We start from the raw sequence: 22,603 nt of genomic DNA on the forward strand, positions 1-22,603 counted from the left end.
ATAATTGCTACTTTAAATTCATATGGATTTTCTGATAACTATATAAAAAATCATTTCATTGCATTTTGTTCTGATGGAGCTATTTTAGCAATGTAATATTAGGAAACAAATCAGGTGTTGCAATCAAACTTCTACAAAAATTTCCCAACGTTGTGATTTGGCATTGCGCTCATCGTTTACACTTAGCATTAGACAATTCGATAAAAAATATTAAAGAAATAAATCATTTTGAAATATTTATGAATAAAGTATTTGCTTTTTATCATCAATCACCAAAAAATCAACGAGAATTAAATACGATTGCAAAACACCTTGGTATCGAAATTTTAAAGCTCGGCCGTGTGTTTGTACCACGATGGGCAGCTTGCAGTTTACGAACGGCTCTGGCTTTGTGGAGAAATTACCCAGCTTTATGCAAGAATTTTCCATCGAACGATAAATATAAGGGATTTTTAAACCGACTTCTCAATTTAGAATTTTTTAAAAGATCAATCACTAATGATTGATATCCTACAGAAATTATCATATTTGTCAGAAGCTCTACAAAGTCGCAAAATAAGTATTATAAGGGCTAAGTTAGGCTCTTTTTTTTCCCACGATGCGAGCCTTTGTTAAAATTTCCATAGCTCACCACTGCTTAAACCTGAACAGTCTGGACTTGCAGAACATGCCATCTTAACCAAACATAGAGTCTATTGGAAAAAGACAAGAGTCCTTCACAAAAGTCCGTTCCTCATAGAACGGCTTTATAAAGGAACATGTGAAACTTTACTCCACTCTCCTAACTTAAACAGAGCTAATGGTTTACATCTTTCCCCTTTATGGGAGATAGTACTTTACAAATCAGCTAATCTTTCCTTACTTTTTATTGCATATATAATTGTTTTTTTTGTTAGAAAATTGTATTAACCTTTTTAGTTATCTTATACTAGCTACTTAGGTGGGTCTTTTTTGGAATTGTCAGTTATTGTTTAATTTCAGCTTAACATGTACTGACGATGCCTGTGACACACAGGCGAAAATTATACTATTAAAAAATCTTTTTTTACGTGAGATTTTCAGTCATTAATTTTGTATTTATATGACTACTCACGGTATTTTCTTACTAAGAGTTAATAATGATGAACCAAGGTTTAATCCTTGAGGCACGCCACTGGTTACCTTGAATCCTATAGATTTCCACTCCACATATACGACTTTTTGATATCTGCCAGTTAGCGCTTGTCCTTTTATCTTATCTATTATTTTCTTGTCCATGCTGACAGATTATAATCCAGTCCTACAATTTCCAATTTATGCTACAGTCTTCCATGCTGTATTCTGTTAAACGCCAGTCCTACAATTTCCAATTTATGCTACAGTCTTCCATGCTGTATTCTGTTAAACGCCATAGCGAAATCCAAAAGTACAATAGCGTATCCATCCCCTTGTCAAACTCAATGGTAACATTATTATAGAATGTGAGAAAGTTGCTAAAACATGACCTTCTCTTAGTAAACCCACGTTGTTCGTTGCAAATTAGAGGTGCTCTATCAACCCATTTCTGAATGTGAAACCGGAGCAATTTTTTCCAAAATCTTCACCACCACTCTTGAGATGCTGATTGGGCGATAGTTGGGTACATGGTCTTTGCACCGCCCTTGTTCAATGGGATTACCATACATTCTTTCCACTTCTGTGGAATCTTCCCTGTTCTAAGACTCAAATTATATATGTTGGAAATTTGTTACCACTTGATTAGACTATAAATTATATATTTAGTTTAATCCTTTATTCAAGTGTAAGCAAACAAAGTTTGCGCCTGAAGTATCTTCAGGACTGGTTCAACTCGTATCAATGGTGGGCAAAGCTTCACATCACTTCCCTTAGTATCCCATAATGCCAAGCAAATCTCCATGTTCACCTCATGCATTATGGGAGGGGTCACTACTCATACCGGTTTCGACCTTTATTGAGGTCTCTTCAGTGGGAGCCAGATCCAGAGGTGATACCAAGGTTGAAGCAATGCAGAAATCATGTTTACCTATACGAGTTGCCTTGCCAAAAGATGCCAGGATACGAGTTGCCAGGAGATGTGCTTTGCATTATGGGATACTAAGGCAAGTGACGTGAAACTTTGTCCACCATTGATACGAGTTGCCCCAGTCCTGAAGATACTTCAGATGCGAACTTTGTTTGCTTACACTTGGATAAAGGATTAAACTAAATATATATTTAAGTTAAGGGATATTATATCCCATATTGTTTCATAGCCGAATAAGAAACTCAAAGAGTTTCATGCCGAATATAGAAACTATATAAAGTTCGGCGAGTCCAAGCGTAAGCAAATACTTGGACAGTGCAATACCTGACCCATTTGGTAGTGCAATACTGAGCCAACTCATAGTAAGAGTGGGGCATGCTCTGATCACTATTCTTGGTATTTACCCATAATGTGAAACCCAGCTCCTAGGAGCTATATTACTGTTCTACATTATGAGAGAAAGTCACTACCCAGACCGGTTTCAACCTTATGAATAAGTAAAGCCGTCTCTAAAAATTCGGACGATCCCTAGGCCACTCAATAGTGGGCGAAAGACCGTCCATCTCAGCGTTGGCTCCACTCAGTGATGGCCTTCCACCCACCACCACCACCGAGCAGAACCGCTTATATTCCAAAGAAGCATTCACCGACAAATCCTCTCACCGGGCCGTACCGGAAAACAGCCCGAAAGGAGCAATTTGAGTCTCCGGCCGTACCGGAGACTCAAATTGCTCCCTTAAGGCAAAAACCTTAAGATAGCATACTCATATTAGCAATAGGCGAGCCTCAGTTAAACTTCATTGGCTACAGCATTGCCAGACCGGTTTCAACCCTTTTGTATAGGTGAAGCGAGCTCTAAAAATAAGACGATCCCGAAAGATCGCTCAACTCAGCATTGTTCCACTCAGTGACAGGCTCACCCTATCACCGCGAAGAACTTCTCAGCATTGGCTCTATCCAATGGCAGGCTCACCCCACCACCAAGCAGAGCCATAATCTCAGCAGTGGCCCCACTCAGAGGCAGGCAAAAACCTATCTCCAAGTGGAGCCTCTCAAAGCCAGATCCTCCCCGCACCGGTTTCCACCCTCATTGGGGTCTCATCAGTGAGTAGGTAGACCTAGTAATACCAAGTTTGTAGCGAACAGAACTTACATACCCTACTATGAGAAATGCCAAGAAGGTGTGGTATTAAATTATTAATTATATAAAGAGCCAAAGGCTTCAATTCGGCGACATGAACTTATTTAAGTTAAGGGATATTATATCCCATATTATTTCATAGCCGAATAAGAAACTCAAAGAGTTTCATGCCGAATATAGAAACTATATAAAGTTCGGATTATAAAGCTAACTTGGCATTACTAGGTCTACCTACTCACTGATGAGACCTCAATAAAGGTTAAAATCGGGCTGGGTAGTGACCTCTCGTAATGCAGAACAGTAATACAGCTTCTAGGAGCTGGGTTTCACATTATGGGTAAATACCTTTTTATCTCAGTGTTGCACTACCAAATGGGTCAGGTGTTGCACCATCCAGGTATTTGCTTATGCTTGGACTCGCCGAACTTTATATAGTTTCTATATTCGCCATGAAACTCTTTGTGTTTCTTATTCGGCTATGAAACAATATGGGATATAATATCCCTTAATTTAAATAAGTTCATGTCGTCGAATTGAAGCCTTTGGCTCTTCATATAATTAATAACTAAATATATAATTTATAGTCTAACCAAATGGAAATAAACTTCCAACATCTTTCTCTAATTCAGAGTAATTTAATAATAAGGTGTGCCATCTTTTGGCAACTCGTATAGGTTAAACATGACTTCTGCATTGCTTCAACCTTGGTATCACCTCTGGGTCTGGCTCCCACTGAAGAGACCTCAATAATGGTCAAAACCGGTCTGGGTAGTGATCCCTCCCATAATGCATGGCATTATACATGTACACAAGGAGATGTGCTTTGCGGGATGCTAAGGCAAGTGATGTGAAGCTTTGTCCACCTTTGGTACGAGTTGCCTCAGTCCTGAAGATACTTCAGGTGCAAACTTTGTTTGCTTACACTTGGACAAAGGTTCAAATTATATAGCCTGGTCAAAGGAATGACCACTTCAGCTAAACACTCTTTTAGCACGTGCTGACATCTTATTCGGTTTGTGTAACAGATCTATTGCTTTCTCCTGATACACATCAGTTTCCTCATAGAGTGAAGAGGTAGCTGTGAGTTCAATGTCGCATATACCGGCTTGTTTTCTGTGATATTATTGTCATTATGACATGACAGGTATCCATCTGTTTTCATTGATGTTGTAAATTACAGAGAGCTGTCCAACTCTCCTGGTAGTGGGAACTAGTATTTGTTAGCATCGCGAGGTTCATGTACATTCCAAAAGTTTTACTACCTACTTGTCATCCTACGGTATAAATGAATTACCTATTGGTCTTTTTCTGTTGGTGTTTTAAATCATGTCTGCATAGACTGCAAACCATGTCAAGCAATGATATGTAGACTTTATGAGCTTTTGTGATAGATTTCAATTGTGGTTGCTAACTAAGTGCTGGTAACTGGAACAGTCTATGCTTCTAGAGGTAGCAGGATTCACTTCTTCACTCATACTTCAATTCCAAAAGCTCGAATCCAGACATTCCATGTTGCACTGCGTGAGGAAAGTTAAGAAACTTGACTACATCCTTCTAATCCGAACAGATGTAATGTACTGCGTTTTACTCAAGTTGTGAAAACAGTTCTGCTTAACACTCTTATTAATATTATTATTTTTAATGTATACTTTCTATTGAACCTTGATATAAATCATAATTAGAAGTATTCCTTACTATAGCTAAAGATTCCATATCTGAAATGTTAATCCTTCTGTCATATACCGTTATTTCGTTTCTTCTTTCAAAGTTTATTGAAATTGTTTATGATTAGTCTATAGACTCACTGTAGGTGTCAGATAATAATAATAATGTTGAGTTAAAATTCAATGCAAAATAATAATAATAATAATAATAATAATAATAATAATATTGAGTGAATAATATTTACATTTTTGTAACGTAATGGCGGCGCACTACGTTACAATAACGAAAGCAGAAAGATTTTATGTAATTTTGGCAATAAGAAAGATTGATTAATCAGTAATTGAGAAAGCAATAGCGAAACGTTATTATATGAATGGCGAGAATTAATGAAGAGGTATGATCTTATGTTTTATTAATGATTGATAAAGTTGTCATCGCGAAATAACGAAAAAAAAGTTATATATATTATTAAGAGCGATCTCCGGGGAGTCGGTTACTCATCGAGGTAGGCCATGTGCTACACACACACACACACACACCAGCTGTCATACTTGTTCTTCAATTCATTCACAATGCTTGTACATACATTCTAATGCAATCCATTCCAATCACGCACCACTCTATGAGAGAAACATCTAGATCTTACCCCCCTTCCCTCTTAGCATTGACTGTTATTTACCATTTTTAATTCCCCTGTCATTAATGTACAGATTGAATAACAGTCGACTAAGGACCGATTGTTGTGGTACACTACTGGTTACCTTAGACCCATATTCTCCATATACCAATTTTTGATATCTGTCAATCAGCCATTCTCTTATCCATGCTAATATTTTATAATCACATATTCTCCAGTTGATGCAACAGTCTTCCATGCCATATTCTGTCAAAAGAATTAGCAAAATCAAAAAGTATTGTGGTGTATCCATTCCCCCCTGTCTAACTCAGCAGTAACATTATTATAGAATGTGAGCAAGTTGTTCAAACATGATCTTCTCTTAATAAATCCATGCTATTCACTGCAAACTGGAGATTCTCTGTGAACCCATTTTTTTTCTAAATGTGAGCCCTTACCAACTTTTCCAAAATCTTCATTACCACTCCAAAGATACTGAACGGTTGTTAATCTTTCATTTTAATTTTTTAATGTTTGTTGTTGTTGGTTGGATACATTGATCTTCATACCGCCCTTATGTAAGGGATTACCATATATTCTATCCCAGTGGCACACTCAGAATTTAATCTTGGTGTTGGGGGGGGATTTGAGAATGGACAGTACACATCACATACGACCTATGACTGAGCATCTGCAGTGATCGCCGATACATGATACCCGTGATCTCCTCTGGCCCTGCTCTGGCAAACAAAGTAGCACTTGGTCGACCCAAGCACTACCTCTTTCGCCTTGCATTCACAGTGGCCGTGATTCCTAAGAGCTGTAGAGTATTCCCACCTTATGTGACTGCTAATTCATAAGTAGTATAGAAATAGAAGACACAAAAACACAACAATAATTAAAAAAAAAATAATTTTAATTAGGAAAAGATTGTTGGAAAATTTTCTAGTGGTTTTTCCCTTTTTTTTGGGGGGGGGGGTAACCAATGTTCTATTCACTCTGGTGGAATCTTCCCTGTTCTGAGACTCAAATTATCACCCTGGTGAAAAGGAATATGCAGTTCAGTTCAACACCCTTTTAGTACATATGTAGAGAGAAAGAGAGAATCAGGCATCCAAATTTTAATTAACCTAATGTCTTATTAAGAACAGGAATTTTTTTTTAAAAAAATTATGTATTTATTATTTTGTTTTATTTATTTTTTGAGAGATCCTGAATTGTTAAATAAGCAATGATGAGATTCATTATGTGTGTTGTAGAAATTTTTTTACCTTGGGTATACATTATGTTAAAGATGCCAAGCAATTTTATAAGCTAAGTTTTTTTAAAACCTTTTTCCCAAGTAAGCAAACAGACAAATATGTCAAGTTTGTGGCTGCACGTAATGCAACTCATGGTAAAGGTGGAGCAAGCTCTGATCACTTTCCTTAGAATTTTCCCCCAATGCAAAGCACATTTCCTTGCGGAAATGTATGATACTATGCATTTAGGTCTTGTCAGTGGGAGCCAGACCTAAAAAATTTGAAGGGTGAAGTAATACAAAGCTTATAAATATTTTATCTAAACAAATTGAAGGTGCTTTGACCTCATTAAATAAAAATCTCAGGATGAGAGTAACATTAGAAAGTTTTTTTACCTTGGGTGTATATTATGTTAAAGATACCAAGCTATTTTATAAGCTAACTTGTTTAGGTAAAATGTTTATAAGCTCTGTATTACTTCACCCTTTGAATTTTTTTTTTTTTTAGGTCTGGCTCCCACTGACAAGACTTCAATAAAGGTCGAAACCGGTATGGGTAGTGAACATTACCTTAATGCATAGTATCATACATTTCTGCAAGGAAATGAGCTTTGCAGTGGGGGAAAATTCTAAGGAAAGTGATCAGAGCTTGCTCCACCTTTACCACGAGTTGCACTACGTGCAGCTGCAAACGTGACTTATTTGTCTGTTTGCTTACTTGGGAAAAAGGATTATAAAAACCTAGCTTATAAAATTGCTTGGTATCTTTAACATATATATATATATATATATAAGTGCGTGTTATTATTATAATCGTGAGACCTCCATGGAGTCAAGTGCTCACTGATGGAGACCATACATCACCCACACTAGTGTCATACCTTTTCTTAAATGCATTCATGCCAGATGCAATCACCACTTCAACAGGCAGTATTCTACTCACTCACTGTTTGATGCTATAAATATCTAGGCCCATCCACCTTTCTTAACTGCATATAAACTTCCACAAATGTCCCCCCCTCCTGTTCTTTCCCCATCTTCTATATAATGAACAATTCCATCATCTGATATCCTATAACACTCTTAAGAGTTTAGTCACAGAATAACATGACTGCTATCATGTTACTCTGTTTTTCTTCTTCCAGTCCCTGCAGTTCATATACTTTCAATCTGCTTTTATAATCTACATTTCATAATTATTATTATTATTATTATTATTATTATTATTATTATTTTGGGCGACTCCAGGAGTCCTTAGACTCATCGAGGGAGGCCCTAAACATCATGTCCACACAACTATGCGATTACATTCTCACAGTATCTATCATACCTTATCTTGAACTCGTTCACCGTCATAGCACCCACAACAGACTCTGGCAGCTTATTCCACTCATTTACCACTCTAAAAGTAAAGAACCCAGCTCTAACACCCCTGCTAACCACACTCTTGCCCAGCTTCCATAGGTGTCCCCTAGTTCTCCCACCACCAGTCCTGATCTCAAAAATATCCTCTGAATTAATCCTATAGAATCCCTTTAGCAATTTGAATGTCTCAATCATATCTCCCCTCCTCCGCCTATCAACTAGTTTCTGCAACCCACAAATCTTCAACCTGTTCTCATATGGTTCATTCCATAGACCTGTTATCATCTTAGTCACTCGCCTCTGGATCCTCTCCACCTCCTCCCCAGCAAGAAGGAACCGAGGTGACCAAATCTGGGCACAGTAGTCGAGATGAGGTCTTATCAAGGCTCGGTACAGAGGTACAATAACTTGCTTGTCTCTGCTCGTCAAGGTATTTTTCAACAACCAAGTGAGTTGATGAGCAGATTTAGCTACTTTTGCAATGTGCCCCCTAAACTTCATCTCCCTATCCACCAACACTCCCAAGTCCCTGGCCTCATCAATCTCTTGGAGTACAGTTCCACCAATATGGTATACTGCTGCTAATCTTTTCACCCCAAAATGCATAACCTTACATTTTGTCACATTAAATTGACATCCATTCTCCTTAGCCCAGAACTCCAATCTATCTAAGTCATCCTGCAAGACTTTGACATCTTCTGCATTCACTGTTGCCCTACCCAACTTTGCATCATCAGCGAACAAATGAATTGTTCCACTTAGATCCTTCCCTATATCGTTAATGAACAGATTAAACAGCAGTGGTCCAAGAACAGAACCCTGCGGCACACCACTAGTCACAGGCCGTCTTTTGGACTCTACTCCTGAATAAACTACTCTTTGATATCGCTCCATCAACCAACCACCTATCCATCTCACCAATCCTATATCCATTCCCATATGTTGTAGTTTACGGATTAGTATTCCATGTGGTATCCTGTCAAACGCCTTTGCCAGGTCCAGCAGTATCACTGTAAACCCATTTCCCTTATCCAGTTCAGCCGTCACCTTGTTATAAAACTTGAGCAAGTTACTGAAGCATGATCTACCCTTCACATAGCCATGCTGTCCCCTGTACAGTATCTCGTTTTCATCAATCCATTCCTGTATTTTTCCCTTGACTATTTTCTCTAAGACCTTGACAACGACTCCTGATATGCTGATCGGTCGGTAATTTGCAACCGTAGTCTTGGATCCTCCTTTATGCAGTGAAACTATTTTCCCCTCTTTCCACACCTTCGGGACTAAACCAGACCTGAGACTCAGATTAAACAACATGGTCAAGGGCACTGATGATTCTTTAGCCGCTTCATGCAAGACCCGTGCCGGTATACCATCCAATCCCACAGATGTGTTCACATTAAGGTTCTGTAATAGACTAGTCACCTCCACTTCATTCATCACTATTCCCGTATAAACTAATGGTTCCTTCATTTTTTCAATGTCACCACCTGGATGATATGCTTTTGCAAAGTGCGCACTCAGTAACTCCACTATATCGACTGATTCAGTGACCTCCTTACCATCGTCATTCCTTAAAATCATTTTGCCGTGTACAGTTTTTTTCTTGCTTGCAGCATATTGAAAGAACTGTTTGGGATTCTCTTTGCTTGCAAAGCTAGTTTCCTTTCATAATCTGCTTTTGCTTTTTTTACCACACTCGTTACCTTTTTGGCCTGCACTTTATACCGTTCGTGTGCCTGCAGGTCACCCCTTTCTTTAAATTCTCTCCACAGTTGTTTCTTTTTTTGCAGCTCAAGCTTAATGGTGTTATTCATCCATTTAACCCCTACTTGTTTTACTATTCGGACCCTAGGTATACAATTAGCCATTACCTCCTGTAAATGCTCCTTGACCACTTCCCATGCTCTATCGACGTCCAGCCCTTGCAGTTGTACATGCCATGGCACTGATCCAAGCAATCTCCTAAGCTTGTCATACTTGCCAGCACGGTAATTCCACATATACCCTGTCCTAATCGAAAATTCCACACCTTTAGCCACTTCCCAGGTCAAGACCTTATGATCACTCTCACCAATAGGTGGCAACATGGTCATATTCATTACAGTCAAATTCTCAGATGCTATTACCAGGTCAAGCACTCTCACACCTCTAGTATTTTCAATTACATGCTGTCTGAGATAGTTATCCCTTAATAATTGAATAAAATCCTTTTCCTTCCTCACATGTGTCCTCTCCTCCTTCCAATCAATGTTACCATAGTTGAAATCCCCTAATAATTACCCTCCTTCCACTCATTTCATCAATTTCCCTATGTATACTATCTCCACCATCTATTCCATCACCTGGTCTATAGCAGCACCCAACTGTATATTTTATTCTGCCAGTCTCAATCTCACACCAAATAGCCTCAAATGAGCTCCTTTCACTATCCTGCGATACAACTTCAATTCTCCTTGGCTGCAGTTCATCAGCTATCATCAGTAATACCCCTTCCCCCATTTTATTCTCTCTGTCCCTCCTAAACACACTATAACCTACACATTCTATCCCACTAACTATATCTTCTTCCATCAGCCATGTTTCACTAATGCCAATAACCTGTGGCCAGGAAGAGCCAATCAAGGCCAAAAATTCTTCCTTCTTGTTCTTAATACTCCTGGCGTTAGTATACATGAAATGCAGTGATCCCTTAGTCCCATCCCTATATTGATGCGTTATTCTAAATGACCCATTCCCATTTTTTGTCCTTAGTGCTGGCTCGGGTACATTATATACATTCTTACACTCATCTGTCTCACTGATGTCTGCATATCCATTCCTCCTCCTCCTTGGTAGTTCTAGTTTCCCTGGTTTTGCACATCCATTTTCACTTCATTCAGCAACACTCTTTCCAGTCTCCACACACCAAGTCCATTCAAATGCAGGCCATCCATCTTGTATAAATCCTTTCGCCCTTCAAACTCATTCCACACGTCCACGAATTCCACACCACACCGTCTGCATAACCTACGCATAATGTCATTTGCGATTATGGCCCTCCTCCTAAACTCCTCTCTGTCATACCGCGGTAACAGACTAACCATTCTAACTCTGTCACTCTTTTCTTTCGCTACCTTTAACAATACTTTCAAGTCCTCTCTCATAAAAAATTTATCACCTTTCAATTCATTCGTACCCGCCACAATTATTAATTCTTTCACCCTCTGTTTTTGCACTCTAATACTCTCACTTACATCCTTAAATTTCGCACCCGGTAAGTACGATTTAGTTACACTGCCATCTATCACCCCTCTTAATAACGAGTCACCATACAACCTCTTTCCTTCATTTCAGAAACTCTCTCATTCTTGCACTGTTTTTTTACGTTAGCCAATAACCCTGATATCATATTTGTAACTCTTCTTTGCACTCTTTCACAGCATCTTTATCCCCCTTAGAATCCAAGAGAGAAAATCTGTACACAATAATCCAGTAGACTAGGTCAGCATTTATCAATGTCTTGTAAAGAGGCAAAATGACTTGCATCTCAATGTTTGTTTCAACATCATAGTTACCAACTTCCTCTTTAGAATCCCTAGCTTCATTTTCTTTGAGCATGATCTTACCAATGTAATATGCCTTTGGAAATATCTTCATGTTAAAGTGCATAACTTGATGCTTACTACACCTAACAGCCATTCATTTGTCCACCGTTTCAGCTCATTATATAAGTGCTGCTGTACATAGACAAATAGTCATGTAGACAAATTGGTCTTGAGAACACATGCAATTTATGGGAAGGGGAAAAAAAAATACTAGTAGTGGTGGTGGTGGTGGGCAGTAGATGGTGTTGGTGATGATGGTATATGCAGTTTGCTGTAGATGGTGGATTAAGTGGTGGAAAGGGAAAGTTGTAGAGTAGTTTCCCTCCCTCGATGAGTCTTTGGACTCCATGGAGGTGTGACGTAATAATAATAATATACCAGTCAGCATCTCTGATTGCAATACTTATCTTTGCATAATCAGCAAACTATTGAACATCTCCTGTCAGGTCCTTCTCAATATTGCTAAAATAATACACTAAGGTAATATTACTAAAAATAATACACACACTTCCCAATATTGCCAAAACAATACAATAATACATCCAATATTGCACTAAGCAACTCGGGGATGCTGAAGAATGTATTCCCACAAGCTCTCTGGTCAACTTACTAAACTTTCATAGTTTCTATATTCGGCTTTGAAATAATGCTGGATCTAATATCCACTTTACTTATGTAACCTTCCCAATGTTATTAATGTAGTGTGGATACATATACACACATGCAGGGTGATTACAAAAATGGGCGGATTTACTTTTTTTACTGTAAAACTAGACTTGCCTGGTTGGCCGAGTGGTTAGCGTATCCACTCTCCAGCCAAAAGGCTGTGGGTTCAAATCCTGCCATGGGCATGGATGTTTGTGATTGTCTGTGAAATACTAGTGGTGGTGGTGGGTGGTAGATGGCGTTGGTGTAGATGATGATGATGGTAGTTGCGGTTTGTTGTAGTTGATGAATTGAGTGGTGAAGACAGAGAGTTGTAGAGTAGGTGCCCTCCCTTGTTGAGTCTTTGGACTCCCTGGAGGTGTCACGTAATAATAATAATAAGCTTTTTAATTTTATATAATGATTTTTTAGGATTAATATAAGTACATTAATTCCTGTCCTGTGAGGTGTCCTATCCACCCCCAGGACAGGAATTAATGTACTTATATTAATCCTTTCAATACCATGTGTCTCTATCATGTCCTATTCATCATATAAGAGATAGTTACATCCTTCTATATGTTTCATCCACTCCAGTCTTTCTTCCTCTCCTTCTCTTTCCCCGAACAGTTCCTTCAAGAAGTGCCCTTTGTAAGCAATTGTGTCTTAGACATGTCTAGCTGAGTTTTCTTTTTTTTAATTTCTCTTATCAGGCTTCTGTTTTCACCTACCATCTCTAGTACTTCTTCATTTGTCTTTTTGTCTTTCCATAATATCCTCATAATTCTTTTCAGCATCCACATTTCAAAGGCCTCCAGTTTTTTCACGCTCAGATTGGAAAGTGTCCATGTCTACTCCATATTGTAAATGTGGATCATATGTAGCATTTGGAGATTCTTAGTCTTGTTTTCAGATTTAATTCTCTAGATGTCGGTAGATTTTTCATGTTATTGAAAGTTGACCTTGCGATTTCAATCCTCCTTCTGATTTCATCTTCTGTCCTTCCATTTTGTGTGATCTGTGATCAAATTTTCCTAGTTTATTTCCATTAATAAACTAGGAAACTTGGTATTTCCTTTTCTCTTGAAATTATCATGATTTTTGTCTTTTTAAAGTTGAAACTGAGGCTATACTGCTTGCTCTACTTGAGGGTTTCATCTATAAGAATCTTAAGGTCATGTTCGTTTTCAGCTAGAAGAACCATCTCAACTGCATATCTTAGGTCAGGGCTGTCCAACCTTAGATAATCCAAGGGCCGCATTACAATGCATATCTAGTAATTTGGTGAGCAGCAGCGACACAACCTCGATAGCTGAACAAACAAACAACACTAATTGCACGCTCACGTTTCTCATGAGCACCTGGAGCATGCACATTGGAACAAAACAGTATACGAATGCTTCTTTGACACACCTAATATTGGAAAAGCATGTGGGAATGTAGTGATAGAATTAAAATATCTAATACGCATTTGATTCAGATTATTTTATTTTTTCACTCGTGAAAATCAAAATCCGCAGTGGGCCACACAAATCACACCACGGGCCGGATGTGCCCCGCTGGCAGTGCTTTGGACAGCCCTCTCTTAGGTTATTAATATTTCTGCCCCTGATAGTGATTCCCTTGTGATTCCTTGTGATTAAATTAAATAAGTACATTACTTATATTTTTTAAATCTGCACCTAAACAGCTACTCAAAGCATATTTTATATTTCATGAAATTTAATGTTTTCCCTTCAAGGCAAAAATGTAACATAACCAAAACTATTGGGCTGCACTAATGTAAACATAAAATGTCATGCGTACCCACTTATGAGCAAATTTTTATTAATGAAAGAAATATAAAAGCAAAAAGTTAAGAAAACACAACACAGATATCTTTGGAATAATATAACTTTTAGGGCCATTGTTGGTGCTGTATAGCTAGCATTATGCTCAGGACTTGAAACTCTCTTGTCAGATGTCATCTCCTTCCAGGAGGTTGACTACCATGAGCTTCCACCATGTATGGTTTTGCGCTTCTCTTTTGCATTCTTCATAGGACAAAAAGGTCCAGTCCTTAATATTTTCCATCCAATCTGTTCTTTGTCTTCCTCTTCTTCTTTTTACTTGTGTCATTCCTTCTAGAAGTGTTTTTTGTAGGGATTCATGCCTTAATATGTGACCAAGGTAGGTGGTTTTTAACGGATTCCTATCTTCTCCAATCATCTATAGTATTTCTAAATTAGTTTTTTTGGCAGTCCATGGGACTCTAAGAATTCTTCTGAGGATCCACATCTTAAAGGCTTTTAGTTTATTTTCACAATATTTTGATACTGTCCAGGTTTCTGCTCCATATAGCAGTGTTGACCATACGCAGCATTTGGTTCTTGTTTTTGTGTGAATTTCCCTTGAATGCTTTTCATGCTAATGAAAGTTGATCTAGCAATTTCTATTCTTAATATTTCCTTATCACACTTTCCATTCTCTGTAATTAGTTGACCCAAATATATATAACTCTCTACTTGATCTAAAGTATTTCCTCTGATCTTAATATTTATATCGGGTATTTTCTCTTGTTACTAGCATGGTTTTGTTTTTTTGAAGTTGAAATTCAGTCCATATTTTTCACTTAGTTTCAGCATCTCTTCTAGTCGGTTTGAAGATCTTTCTTTATTTTCAGCCAGCAGTTCTGTATCAAAGAATGAATGATATAATGCTGACTCCTTTAAATTCTTCTAATTGCTGACTCCTTTAAATTTAATGATTTAAAAAAATTTAAAAAAATTTAAATTAAACTCCTTTAAATAAAATTAAATTTAAATTTACCTCATATGCTGACTCCTTTAAATTCTTCTAATTGCTGGAAGATATTTTCAGTATAGAAGTTAAACAATATAGGAGAAAGAACACAACCTTGTCTGACACCCTTCTTTACTGGGAATTCCTCCGAGATTTCTCCTGATATTTTTATCGAGGCAGTTTGCTCCCAATATAAAACAACAAATTAAAACAACAAGTTCTGTATCGTCTGCATATCTTAAGTTGTTCACGTTTCTGCCTCATATGCTGACTCCTTTAAATTCTTCTAATTGCTGGAAGATATTTTCAGTATAGAAGTTAAACAATATAGGAGAAAGAACACAACCTTGTCTGACACCCTTCTTTACTGGGAATTCCTCCGAGATTTCTCCTGATATTTTTATCGAGGCAGTTTGCTCCCAATATAGATTTATCAGTACTCTGGTATCTTTACCATTGCTCGCAACATAGATTTATCAGTAATCTGGTATCTTTACCATTGCTTCCAATATAGATTTATCAGTAATCTGGTATCTTTACCATCTACTCCTAAATTTCTGATGCATTTGATTAGTTGTTCATGTTGTATATTGTCAAAGGCCTTTGTGTAGTCAATAAAACATAAGTAGACTTCTTTCTGCTTCTCCAGATATCTTTCTATAATAGTTCTAATGTTGAAGAGTCCTTCTCTAGTTCTTTTATTTTCCTGGAAACCAGATTGTGTTTCATTAATTTCCATTTTGATTTTATGTTTATTTATTTCTGGGATATAACATAACTTTTGATATCTGACTGATCAGACTGATTGGTCTATATTCTTCACATTTGATTGGCTTAGATTTTTTAGGTATTGGTAAGAACGTTGAGTGCTTAAAATCTTTTGGCAGGTGTCCAGTTTCGTATATTTTGTTACATATGTCCGTCAGTGATCTTATGGCCTTATCATCTAAAGCCTTTAGATATTCTGCCATAATTCCATCCATTCCTGGAGCTTTTCCCTGGTTTCAGTTTCCTAATGGCATTTGTTACTTCCCAGGTAAGAATAGTAGGCCCCTCCAAATCTTCTTCCATTGACTTATCTATTCTATCATGATTGTAGAGTTCCTTTGAATACTTTACCCATCTATCCCATATTTTGTCCTTCTCCATTAGGATGTTTCCACTGGTATCTTCAATGCAATTGAGAGCCTACCCTTTTGCAAGATGTGTTAGTTAGCTCCCTAACTTTTTCATGAAGTTCTCTGGTTTTGTGCTTTTTGTCCAGAAGTTCAATTTCCTTGCATTTGTTGTTGAGCCATAGTTCTTTTGCAATCCTACATTCTTTCCTAATCTCCTTGTTTAAGTTCTTGTATTCAGGACGATTTTTATGTTTCTTTCTTTCCTCCATTATTTTCAGTATCTTGTCATTCATCAGGGTTTACTCATTTTCTTCTCAAATTTGGGAATTGTTTGTTTTACTGCCTTTTTTTTTAATGCCCTCTTTAAATTTCTGCCATCTATCCTCAATCTCATCTTTAGGGTAAAGATACTTGGTGGGATCAGGAACATTAACTGCAGTGGATTGTGCCAGTTCCTTTAAAAATTTAGCTTGTATTTCTTGATTTTTAAGGGAGCCAAGATCATATTTTTCTATGTTTAGAGGTTTCATTGTTTTCTTTAATTTTATTGCTGCTTTAATTATTATTATTATTATTATTATTATTATTATTATTCAGGCCTCCAAGGAGTCAAAAGACTCATCAAGGGGAGGTCCCCCCCCTGAGAAACACAAAGTCTATCATACCACTCTTTAAACTCACTGACCGTTTTTGCTCCCACCACTCCATCAGGCAATGCATTCCACGGCTCAACCACCCTCCACACAAAGAAACCATTCCTTACCCTCTTGCTCACAGTTTCCTTTCGTAACTTCCAGGGATGGCCTCTTGTCATCACTCCTTCCCGCTGATCAACCAAGCGAAAGAACTCCCCAGTGTCAACCCTGTAACCATCTCTCAACAGTTTAAAAGTCTCAATCATATCACCTCTCCTTCTTCTATCCACCAAACTCTGCAGTCCACATTCTCTCAGCCGATCCTCATAACTATCCTTGTACAGTCCTGAAACCATATTTGTCATCCGTCTTTGTATCCTTTCCACAGTTAATTTATCCCCTTCAAATCCTGGGGACCAAATCTGAGAACAATAGTCCAAGTGTGGTCTGATCAGGGTCTTATACAACGGAATGATAACCCTCTTATCTCTGCAGGTCATTGTCCTTCTCATAATAGCAGCAATCCTCTGTGTTACCTTCACCACCTTTGCAATATGTCCCCTAAACTTCAGGTTTCTATCAATCATCAACCCCAGATCTCTTGTCTCCCCTACTTCCTCCAGTATAACTCCTCCCATAGAGTATGCAGCATCCCATCGATGTTTCCCAAACCTCAAGACCTTACATTTTGCTGCATTAAACTGACACCCCCATTCATTTGCCCATCTATCTAGCTTATTTAAATCCTCTTGCAGGGCTACCACATCTGCACTATTACTAATAATCCTTCCCAGCTTCGCATCATCTGCAAACAACTGAATATCCCCCTGCAATCCACTGACAATGTCATTGATATAAAGGTTAAACAATATAGGTCCTAGTATACTGAGCCCTGTGGGACCCCACTTGTAACCCTATGCCTCCTGGAAACTGCTCCACCATACACAACTCTCTGATACCTATCAGACAGCCAATCCTGAATCCATTTGACCAATCTGACATCCAGACCCATGTGCTGCAACTTAAATATCAGCTTATCATGTGGCACCCTGTCAAATGCCTTCGCCAAGTCTAAGAAAATTGCAGTATATGCCTTTCCCTCATCTAATGTTCTTGTAACTTTATTATAAAAGGCTAGCATATTGCTAAAACAAGAGTGTCCTTTCACAAATCCATGGTGATTCTCACAGATAACATTACCCTCATCTGCCCAATGCTCTATACGGCCCCTCACTACTTTCTCCAAGATCTTAACAACTACTGATGACACACAGACTGGCCTATAATTAGACACTTCCAGTCTGTTACCACCCTTATGCAATGGCACTATCTTACCTTCCTTCCATTCCCTGGGCACCTTTGCCAAAGCCAGACTTTCATTGAAAAGCCACGTTAAAGGTACTGTCAATTCCCTAGCACATTCTCTCAAAACTCGTGGCAAAATACCATCCAGTCCCACAGCTTTACTGACATCCAGAGTACTCAGTATCTGAAACACACTCTCCTCCTGTACCTCCAGACCTCGAACCAGTCCTATCCCTCTAGCATTAAAACTGACTCCTCTAGGATGAAATACTCCAATAAAGTGTTCATTGAACAATTCCACTATGTCCTCTGCATCAGTCACTCTATTCCCATTTTTATCGCACAATATCATTCTTCCACAGTCATTTCTCCTCCTACTGGCTACATAGCTAAAAAATTCCCTAGGATTTTCTTTGGATCTTAGGGCCAATGTCCTCTCATATTCCAGTTTCGCTTTCCTTACCACACTAGTCACTCTTCTGGCCTGTGTCTTATATTCCTCATGCATCTCTTCACCTGTCTCCATATATCTCTTCCATAGTAGCCTCTTTTTCGCATGCAATTCCTGTTTAATATTGTTTGTCATCCACTTTACTCCAAATTGCGTCCTCTTCTTCACTCGTGGATACAACTTACCGTTGCTGATAACAAATATTCTTTCACAATTTCCCACGCACTGGTGATATCCCGGCCTTCCAATTCCTCTCTCCATGAAACTTCCCGAAGTTGACGTCTAAGACTATTATAATCACCTGCCTTATAATTCCACATAAGTTCCCGTCTCTTTGATACTCCTGCATGTCTATTCATTTTCCAAGTCAACACCATATGGTCACTCTCTCCAACTGGTGGGAGAGACGTCAACTCAGTTATTATCAACTCTTCTGATGCTATAACCAAGTCCAAAACTTTTGAACCTCTTGTTCCCTCTGTTACATGTTGCCTAAGACATTTGTCCCTCAAGAATTCTAGAAATTCCATTCCCCTATTGCTACATGCATCTTCCTCTCTCCAATTTATACTACTGAAGTTAAAATCTCCCATAACAATCATTCTTCTTGCACTTGCCAAACTTAGCTGTCTAAACATCTCCTGGTCCCATCCTCTATGCTCCTGGGTCTGTAGCAACACCCCACTAAATATCCTGTCTTGCCTACCTCTACCTCACACCATGCGCTCTCAAAATCATTTGTCTCACTTCCTTCCATATTCTCCACTCTTAAGGTCTCACTTATCATAAGCAGCACCCCACCACCACGCTTTCCCCTCCTATCCTGACGAAAAATGCTATACCCAGCGACTTCTATTCCTGTTGTTATATCCCCTTCTGTCAACCATGTCTCAGTGATCGCAATAATTTTTGGCCAGGCTGATGCTATCTGCACCACCAATTCCTCTCCCTTATTCCGGATACTCCTGGCATTAGTATAAAGCATATAAATGCCATTGTTTCTATACCCAGCATTATCCCTTCTAGACTCCACTGGGCTCAGTGTTACCTGACATTGTCTCCCTTCTCCCAAGTATCCATTCCCGCAAGAGGCCACCCCTGCTATCATCCTCCCTGGGACACACTGACTCGTTCAGAACAGCAATCTCTCCAGATGCCTACGTCCTTCCTCATTCAAATGTAAACGGTCTCTCGCATACAACTCCTCTCTTTCCTCAAACGCACTCCAAGCATCCACATATACCAGTCCTCTCTTGTCACACATTCTCGCTATTATGCCATTCAATATCACCGCTCTTCTTCTCAGCTCATCATTATCATACCTAGGCAACATGCACACTATTTTTCCTCTCTCTGTCTTCTTCCGTACAGTCTCGAGCAAAAATCTCATATCTCTCGCTGCCCGACTTACATTACCACTCAAGTCATTCGTTCCTACCATCACAATCATCTCATCCACCCTTTCACCTCTCTTAATTGCCATAGCCACCCTTTCTATTGTTCCTCCTGGCAAACACTCCTCACGCATCCTATCTTGAACACCACGGATCATTGAGTCGCCATACATTATACCTCTTACCATTCCCTCGCTCCTATTGTTTCCATTCTCTCCTCTTCTTTCATTCCCATACCTCTCTCTTCTACTGTTTCCATTCTCTCCTCTTCTAGCACTCCCATACATCTCTCTCATTCCCTCTCTCCTACTGTTTCCATTTTCTCCACTTCTACCACTTCCATATCTCTCTCTCTCATTCCGTCTCTCCTACTGTTTCCATCCTCTCGTTTGCTAGCATTCCCATACCTCTCTCTCATTCCCTCTCTTCTACTGTTTCCATTCTCTCCTCTTCTAGCACCCCCATACCTCTCACTCATACTCCCTAAATCCTCTCTTTCTCCTACTCTGATTCGCCTTGCATTTATCTCTTCCATTCTCCTAATCTTATCTTTCATACTTCTGTTCTCATTCACAAGACATTCCACCTCCTCTTTCAACTCATCTATCTCCCTCTGCAGGTCAGTCACTCTTAATCTAAATTCACTCTCCCAAACAAAACCATCTCCTAAACTTCCACAGTCACTCACACCTTCCACACTATCAATTATTATTTTCTCATTCTCTCCTATCATACTACTTGTCTTCCTACATTCATTCCCCGTTCCTGGAGCAACAAAGTCGGATATCGATATATCGAATGTACTCATTTCCTCCAACTGCCTGCATTTTGCGCACATACGCTCTCCACTCTCTTTAACAAGCCACATATGTAATTCCCGAGACGCATACATGCCGCAAGTACTGCATGCCACAAAGTCCCTTATGATATTGCTAATAATTGAGTTCTTAAATGGCAGAGGACTTGCCGTTACGCCACTTGCGACTGCTGCTGAATCCACCATCATTCCTTACTGCCGAGTAGCGTAATCTTTAATAATTATTCAATTAATAAATAAGAGGAAAAAAAAGTACAAACATCAGAACATTTAAGTACTAAATATAATTAAATAAAATGAAATATAACTAAATACAGTAACTTAGCTTCGTTTTGCCTTCCATCGTTACGCATTCGATTCCGACGGTACCAAAATATATTATATCGCGACAGCAACTAACTTCCAAAAAACAACCGCTGAAGTACACTCGTATTCAGAGAAACAATTTAGCACTCAAAAACGTAGAAAAACGGGGAAAAAAGCGGGCTATTCACCGATTAAAAATCACTTTCTTCTGCACAGCTCAAATTCACCGCCACATGCTACGGCGACACTAGCGCCTAATCCTAATGACCACAGGATTGTGGTCTGATCCAATATCAGCCCCTGGGTATGTTTTAGCTTGTAAGATGTTATTCTGGAATTTTTTTTAATCATTATACAGTCACTCTGGTTCCTACAGCTGTCTCCATTTGTAAAGTCTTTTAGGAGGGTGGCTAAATAAAGTATTTGCTATTACCAGATTGTTTTCTTCACAGAACTGTATTAATCTTTCTCCTCTTGGATTTCTATGTCCTAGGCCCTGGTTTCCCATGCAGGAACAGATCTTTTGTGAGCTTACTTTAGCATTTAGATCTCCCATTTAGATCTCCCATAGTTATGTCATCTTATTTAGCGTTGTTTAGTGCATTTTGAATGTCTTCATAGAAACATTCTACATCTTCATCTGGGTAATCAGAATTAGGTGCATATATTTGGACAATAAAAATATTAAAAGATTGAGCTGCAATTTTTAATGCAATTAACCTGTCACTTATGGGCCAAAATCCAAGTATGGATTGCACAATCTTATTTTTTAGTACAAATGCTACTCCATTCCTATGACTGTCTCCACATGAGTATATAATTGAATGGCTCTTTCTGTTTATTTTTCCACTATTAGTCCATTTGACTTCACTGATACCAGCAATGTCAATTTTCATTGCTTCAAGTTCTTGCAAGGAGCCTGTGTAGCTCAGTGGATGTGGCGTTTGCCAACCATGGCGCTTGGCCGCACGAAGGAAGACTTGGTTTTGAGTCTAGTCGGCGACTAGAGGAAATTTTTCTAAGCCTTTTTTCGACCGGTTCCCGAGTTAGTCGATCTCTGGCACGGGCAAGCAGGTTTTTCCTCCCAGAAACTCGGGTTTTTCGTCCTGTAAACTCAAGAAAATCGACCGTAGAACCCACATTGTTTCAGACATTAAATATATTGTGTTAGGGACCACAAGATGGCGGCACATTTTGAGCCGTCTCTCTTCATTGAGTACCGCTTAATTAGTGATAGCCTTGGGCCATCTATCTCTGATTGGTACCAGTGGAGATTGAACTGCCCACTCAGTCTCCAAAAGTTAGATAGGGCTAAATGGCCTTGCCTACTCCCCGTATACGGGAATAAAAAGGCGTTAGCTGATTTTTTTTTTCTTTTTTTTTTCTTCAAGTTCTTGCATACATAAGGTTATCTAACTTCCCAGCTTCATATAAGGTCCTTACATTCCAAGTTACAAGCCTTAAGAGAAGATTCTTGGTTTTCAGACGTGAAGGATCAGGAGATACCCTCCCTG

The 22,603-nt window shown here is 38.8% G+C and overlaps 1 protein-coding gene across 2 annotated transcripts in view; it reads left to right on the forward strand.

Moving 5' to 3' along the window:
* The first annotated feature begins 5,090 nt into the window (after nucleotides 1-5,090).
* The window catches only part of l(2)k10201 (zinc finger protein 511 lethal (2) k10201), a 99,989-nt gene continuing 82,476 nt past the window's right edge, over nucleotides 5,091-22,603 (forward strand). For both annotated transcript variants that reach the window (XM_090407206.1, XM_090407216.1), the window contains exon 1: nucleotides 5,091-5,223. In XM_090407206.1, coding sequence (XP_090263332.1) covers nucleotides 5,203-5,223 — 21 coding nt within the window. In that variant the 5' untranslated portion in view covers nucleotides 5,091-5,202. The remainder of the gene's footprint in view (nucleotides 5,224-22,603) is intronic.

The sequence above is a fragment of the Typopeltis vanoorti genome, chromosome 2, assembly GCF_054136105.1.
Source record: "Typopeltis vanoorti isolate ZY-2024b chromosome 2, IOZ_Tvanoo_1.0, whole genome shotgun sequence".
Classification (NCBI taxonomy): Eukaryota; Metazoa; Arthropoda; class Arachnida; order Uropygi; family Thelyphonidae; genus Typopeltis; species Typopeltis vanoorti.